Source organism: Oryctolagus cuniculus, chromosome 18 (assembly GCF_964237555.1).
Source record: "Oryctolagus cuniculus chromosome 18, mOryCun1.1, whole genome shotgun sequence".
NCBI lineage: Eukaryota > Metazoa > Chordata > Mammalia > Lagomorpha > Leporidae > Oryctolagus > Oryctolagus cuniculus.
The window spans coordinates 684,656-691,529 of NC_091449.1; the positions used below are offsets into that span (position 1 = coordinate 684,656).

A 6,874-nucleotide genomic window follows, 5' to 3' on the forward strand; every position below is an offset into this window, starting at 1 on the left:
GAAGTCTCATTCTCTCTGCTATGTCATGGGAGAAAAAAAAAACTTATTTCAACAAATATGTGGCTAACTATTCATAAAGCTCAAACATTTTTTAAGGGATCAACCAAGAGCTTTAAGGTCTCAAAATTTAATTATTCTCATGGCTTGAAACCTATTTTGATAGTGCCTTGTGTTTTCTTTCTACTCAGTTCCTTCAGTCGCCTACAGCATATTTTTGTTTAATCAAACCTAAAATGAAGCGAGCGTTAGAGCTGCTGCCAGAGACTTTTTCATGAGCAGCTGTAGATCCTTCTCAGGAGGTGAGACGTGTTGACTGAGGTCACCCCAGTGTCTCCACAGAAGCCCAAGGGTCAGGGAAATTGTGCGCCTTCCTCGCCTTGTGAATGCCTGTGGGTGTTCACAGGCCTGGGTGATAAAACTCACCACAACGTAAGTCACAGGTTCCTGTTATGCACCTGGCTCTGTAAGGAACCTGAAACCCCTGCACTACCCGTCATTGTGTAACTCAAGTCACAATTTCTGGTCCACATCATGCCTGGGCTTCCCCTCCCCCTCCTTGGTTGCTCACCGGTGACTGTAAATCGGCCTTTTCAACCTTCTCTGGTCTTTTTAAAATGATGCCTTTCAATGAAAAATGGGAGCGTGTCCGGAGGAACCCAAAGCTGAGATGCGCACTCTGCCACCCTCCTCCCCTCCCGACCCCGCCCCTCCGCCTGGGGTGACAGAACCTCACAGGGTGAGGCTTTCCATGCTTCCTGCATTCACAAACCTCGGGAAAGACCTCTCACACCTCACCTCTGCCTGACCAACTTGCTGTCTTCCCTCCTCTCCACATCCCCTTCACGAAGCTCGCTGGCGGGTGTGCGTGCACGGTGGGGGCAGTTGCTGGCGGCACCTTGTGCTCACCTGGGAGTCCTGTTGCTCAGATGGGCTGGAGTTTTCGTCGCTGCTCACAGCCGTAATACAATTAAAACAGTGGACGTATGGCACACATAGTGAAGTACTTTAAATGCAACTGTGGGGGCCGGCACCGTGGCTCACTTGGTTAATCCTCTGCCTGCGGTGCCGGCATCCCATGTGGGCGCCGGGTTCTAGTCCAGGTCGGAGCGCCAGATTCTGTCCCGGTTGCCCCTCCCCCACTCCAGCTCTCTGCTGTGGCCTGGGAGTGCAGTAGAAGATGGCCCAAGTGCCCCTGCACCTGCGTGGGAGTCCAGGAAGAAGCACCTGGCTTCTGGCTTCAGATCGGTGCAGCGCCATAGTGCCATTTGGGGGGTGCACCAACTAAGGTTGTCTCTCTCTCTCTCTCTCTCTCTCACTGTCTATGACTCTACCTGTCAAATTAAAACATGCAACTGTCACAAAAATATGTGAGAAAATAACTTAGGATATTATAATATATATTTTCCTACCAAAATGGATTTCAAAATCTTTCCATATCATGGACACTTAAGGAACTTAAATAGTAACTTACATTTGTTGATTTATTTTATACATACACACACACACAAGATAGAGGATGCAAAATTACTTTCAGTAGAAATAACCCTTCAATTAAAATTCAGCAAATGTTAAACATGTATATGCTATATTTGAAACTCAAAAAATCATCATTCATCTGGGTAGCACTGTCTGAACTATTGCAGTGATTGGATTTATGATTTTTTTCTGGTAAGAATTGTTGTTCAATTTACAATTTTTTTCCATTTTCTGGTAAGTGTTGTGGTCTTCTATTTTAACTTCTATACATTTAACTTCCCACTGTGTTTCTTTTTCATTTTGTTGTTGGTAACTTTTGTCTTACAGAAGTTTCCCTCGTGAAATTTTTTAGAGAGATTTATTTTATTTATTTGAAAGAGAGAGTTACAGAGAGAGGTAGAGAGAGGTCTTCCATCAGCTGGTTTACTCCCCAGATGGCTGCAACGGCCAGCGCTGATCTGATCCGAAGCCAGGAGCCAGGAGTTTGTTCCAGGTCTCCCATGTGGGTGCAGGGGCCCCAACTTGGATCACCTTCCACCGCTTTCCCAGGCCAGAGCAGAGAGCTGGATTTGAAGTGGAGCAGCTGGGACTTGAGCCGGCGCCCATATGGGATGCCTGCACTGCAGGATGGGGCTTTTACCTGCTGTGCCACAGCGTTGGCTCCTCTCATGTAAATTTCAGTCTTCAATAAGACTAATTCTCATGCTGAAGATTTGGTCTAGGATTAGTCATCATTTTCCCAGCCCAAAGTATGCACTGCACCCAGTGTTTTTTATTGGGGAACTTTGCCAATTTTTACTGTCTATGCCCCATGTGTTACTTATCTCTCTTTTTAGAATGAGTGCTAGAAATTTACCCTTAGGCTTTTGACTCCATCTCCAAATAGTTTCCTTGCACATTTCAAAGGAACTGTTTTCTTGGGGTGAGTATCTCTTTGCTGCCACATCCCCAGCGGTCACGAGTATGAAGGATTCCGTGGACACTGATGGTCATAACCTAGGTCTGAGACCTCTAATGCTGTTACCTCCTGACTTAGGGAAATTCTTCCAAAATGAGTACCATCCATCATTGTGCTTTGCTTACACAATAAAAATAATACAGTCTGTACGAAAAACACAGCAGAAAATGATTGGCACTTTCCTCTTTTCAAAATCAGTTTCCAGGATGATTACACTGGCAGGCAAACTCTTTCTGTCTGGTTCTAGCCGAATCCAGAGATCCCCACTGATAAAGCATCAATCACGTGGATTGGAAGCACGTGGAGGCAGGTTTAATTGTGGGTAAGATACTCGCCAGGTGATGGCCTCTGGCCTACAGATGCAACAGCGCAGGTGCAGAGGAGGAGGTCTTGACCATTGTTTCCTCCCCAGCAGGACCAAGCAGGCCAGAGCATGACGGGAACCTGAAGGCTCAGAAAACGGGGAAGCCACTGACCAGGACCTGGTTCCTGTGCTAAAGGTCTCCAATCAGAACTTGCCACACCAGTACTCCCCAGCGGCTGCCCTCTCCCCCATCCCATAAACCTGTCCCATACCCCAGGTGAGAGAGAGAGCTAAGCTTTGCTTCACCTTCTCCTTGCTGGCTGACTTCAACAATAAAGCCTTTTGTGTTGTTGTTTTCCTCAAAGCAAGTGCCACAGTAAATGGCTCCTCTGAGTGTCGGGCAGTGAGCCCTTGCTGGATGTCATCGTGAGTTGGTTCCCTGACATCTTCCACAGGAAAACATCCTGTTTTGATATAATCTTGAAGATGTTTAACATATTTGTTGAGGTTCAAGTCATGGATGTAACTATTCCTTTTGTGCTCCATTTGTACCAATGTTTTGCAAAAGACTCCTTTTCAAGTTACGTTTCCTCCTCGCAAAAACCAGGGTATCTGCACCATCCTAGCTTTCTTGTTTGACAAGCAGCGTTGGGGACATTTGGATGTTTTCTGCCCCACACCCCGCAGCATCGTTTATCTTCAAGACGGTTGGCTTTCTTTGAGAAATCACCTCTTGAAATCTCAGTCTTGCGACTTGAGATGCTCAAGGAAAAGGGGCTGTTGGCGATGACTGTTCGTGGGAGGGAAATGAGAAATACATGTGTGTTTTAAAGTCACTGCAGGCTGTAATTCTGCCAAGACTTGTGTCGCTTGGAGCTGTGTAGATTTTATATTCATCCACAGAGATGCATAGTTTTTGCCTTGTGCTAAGTCTTCCTTACCAATTACACTAATATACTTTGATATATTTCAAATTATTAATGCAGTATATTGTGCAAATATGATGTGATAAAAGCTTAATATTTCCTTCCAGGTATTTTTGTTTTCATGTGTGTGTCTGTGTTTTCAAGTCATTTGAACTACTTCTTTCATGTGCACTAAGAACACCATGGTGATAATCAAGCTAAATTTTCTTTTAATTAGCAATGTTATGGGTAGTGATACCCAATATCTACTATTGTTTTTCAGTAGTTATGTGAAATATTGTTACTTGTATAAGTCAAACTACAAATTAGATTACTTCATAAAGCCTATTTTAGTTTCTTATCCTTCACTACTGTTCCAACTCTGCCCCTGTGTTTTGATCCTCAAGTTGAAGTGTTTTAAGTGAGACATATGCTACACTCATTCTGTGTCTTGGCCTTTTGTGTAAGAATGTATCATAGAGAAAAGTCCATGTCCAAGCACAGAGATCTGCCCAACTCCTCTCTGCAGCTCCAGAGAAACTGTGGGGCACTTGCCCATCACCCCTTCAACTGTAAGGAGAGACTGAGGCTATTTAGAATTCAGTCTTCATTGAGCTTCCTGGGATGCATGAACGAAAGCGCTGACCATTTAAAGTAGAATATAGAGAAAAGGCTGCATATTGAAAAGTGAGACACATTGGCATTTGTTTGATTGTTCATTCTTTCTCACTTCAGCTGCAACCTGTGCCCTCTAGCACTTGCTGTGATGTGTTCTGCCAGCCTGGATATTGGGATTATCTTCCTCACTCAGACAGGGATTGGCCTTGTGGGAAATTCCTCCCTCCTTTGTCTTTATAACTTCACTCTGCTAACTGGACATCTTTTGAGGCCCACAGATTTATTTCTCAATCAACTGGTCTTGGCCAATTCCATTGTTCTTATCTCTAAAGGTATACCCCAGACCTTGGCGGCTTTTGGATGGAATTATTTGCTGGATGATATAGGATGTAAACTTATCTTCTATTTTTACAGAGTGGCAACAGGAGTGTCCTTCAGTACCATCTGCCTTTTCAATGGTTTCCAGGCCATTAAACTTGACCCCAGTATTTGGAGATGGATGGAGCTTAAGATAAGGTCCCTAAAGTTCCTTGGCTTCTGCTGTTTCTTCTGCTGGGTTCTGCATATTTTAGTAAATTCTTGTCTTCCTATAATAGTGAGTGGTCCATTGAATATCAAAAATACCAGTATAGAAAATAATTATGGGTACTGTTCTTGGCATTTAAGTGGAAATCTTTTAGATTCATTTTATACAATCCTGTATTTTTCTCCTGACCTCATAAGTTTGGGCTTCATGATCTGGGCCAGCAGCTCAACCATCTTTATCCTGTACAGACATAAACAGAGAGTCCAACATATTCACAGGCACCGACTCTCTTCCAGGCCTTCCCATGAGGTCAGAGCCACCAACACCATCCTAATCCTGGTGAGTTTCTTTGTCACCTTTTATTCAATATATATCACGATGGCACTGTGGGTGACACTGGTTGAAAATCAAGGCCAGTGGATCGTGAACACCTCTGTGCTTGTGGCATCGTGTTTCCCAGCGTTCAGCCCCTTCGTGCTCATCATCAGTGACACCAGAGTCTCTCGGTTGTGTTCTGGCTGCAGGGCGGGGAGAAGTGCTTCCTAATCTGCTTGCAGTGCTGTGAGTCTGTTCTCTCCTGGGTGTTCAAGTATTCATTCCAGTGTCTGTTCATCAGAGGACTGCGTATGTCAGGATTGTGTGTCACCATTTCAAGAAGGGCAGTCCTGTCCTCATATCACTACACGAGTGTTGCGATGGAGGAAAAATGAACCTTGTACGCATAATTAAGCAAAGACTCATTTAATTCTTAGATTTGTCATTAGAGAAGTTCAGGACATTTTCAAATATCACATCGGAGAGACCTAAGCCTAAGGCCCCAGGCAAATCTTTAATTTGAGGACTTACATAAATTCCTGGAAACTTTTATTTGTTTGTTTCTAATGTTATATTTTTTGTTTTCTAATTTTATCTTTTAACTATCTTTACATTAAAAATTTATTTTGTTTTAACTGACAAGTAATAATTTTGTATACTTATGGGGTCCAATGTACTGTTCTGATCTATGTATACGTTGTTGAAAGATCTAGTCAACCTATTAGCATATCTATCACTTTGCCAACTTATCTTTTTTAATGTTCATGTTAAAAATCTATTATTTTAGTATTTTGAAAAATATAATAACTTTTAGTAAAAAAAAACTTTAAAAGCTGAGTAAGATGTTTTGATATGGTAAAATCCCCTGAAAGATCAATCAATCAATCAATTTTTTAAAAAGAAAAAAGATGTAGAGCTTACAGACAGAGATGCAAAGCAAGACTTTAAGGAAGAAAGCTGGAGGAGGGGAGAAGGAGGAAGTACTGGGCAGTGAGCAGCCCTCTCCCAAGGGCTGAGAAGAGGCAGGTGCTTCCTCAGGACAGCAATAATCTCTGTTAATTGCTAGAAGGGCACAGATAGTACTAACCTCCCTGACTCCTGTTAGGCCTGGAAGTGATGTGTATGTGTTTTGGCAGATGCAAGCTTAGAAACCCAAGAGAAGCACAATTAGCCTCGTCCTTGGGTAGGGGCCTCCCCTCTAAGCATCCCAACTTCCCTCTGGTGGTTAGTTGGCTTGCAAGAGAATGCCCTTCCCACTTTAAATTAGGTTCACATTAGCAAATTATATGTATTTAAAAGATAGCTCGGGAATCCCATAAACCCCACAATACTGTAAACTCTTTTGCAAGAGTTTATGCAACAACCGAAAAGTCTGAAGAGTTCGCACAAGCCCGGATGCTTCCACAATTACTAACACAAGACTGCAGCTTCAGAAAGCCTCCATTATTAGGAAAATGGCGCAGTCTTTATGGCGCGATCTACACCCTGACATCATCCTAGGCTCTAGCCACCCCCCACCCCTGCATTGCTGGAAGCCAGGTAGCCACATGGCCCAACCACTGGTGTCAAGCTCCACCCCCATCCTAATGGGATTCGCTGCTCCTGCTTCCCTGCCTGCCCTCCAGCAAAGTTTTAAAAGGACCTGTTCCTGAACACGTGGCTCTCTTGGCTCAGCTCCTCTTCTCTTCTCTCTCTCTTTCTTCCTTTCCTCCATCTCTCTCTCTCTCTCTCTCTCTCTCTCTCTCTCTCTCTCTCTCTCTCTCCTCCTTCTC

General features: G+C 43.7%; 1 protein-coding gene across 1 annotated transcript; it reads left to right on the forward strand.

Annotated features, from left to right (window-relative positions):
• Positions 1-4,150: 4,150 nt before the first annotated feature.
• ORYCUNV1R1575 (vomeronasal 1 receptor oryCunV1R1575) lies at positions 4,151-5,497 on the forward strand. The gene has a single exon (XM_070062675.1). The coding sequence runs from the start codon at positions 4,410-4,412 to the stop codon at positions 5,331-5,333; it is 924 nt and encodes a 307-aa protein (XP_069918776.1). The 5' UTR covers positions 4,151-4,409; the 3' UTR covers positions 5,334-5,497.
• Positions 5,498-6,874: the final 1,377 nt, after the last annotated feature.

Bases quoted from the DNA above. Each gene is read 5' to 3' on its own strand.
- ORYCUNV1R1575 (XM_070062675.1), top strand. From the start codon at position 4,410: ATGTGTTCTGCCAGCCTGGATATTGGGATTATCTTCCTCACTCAGACA.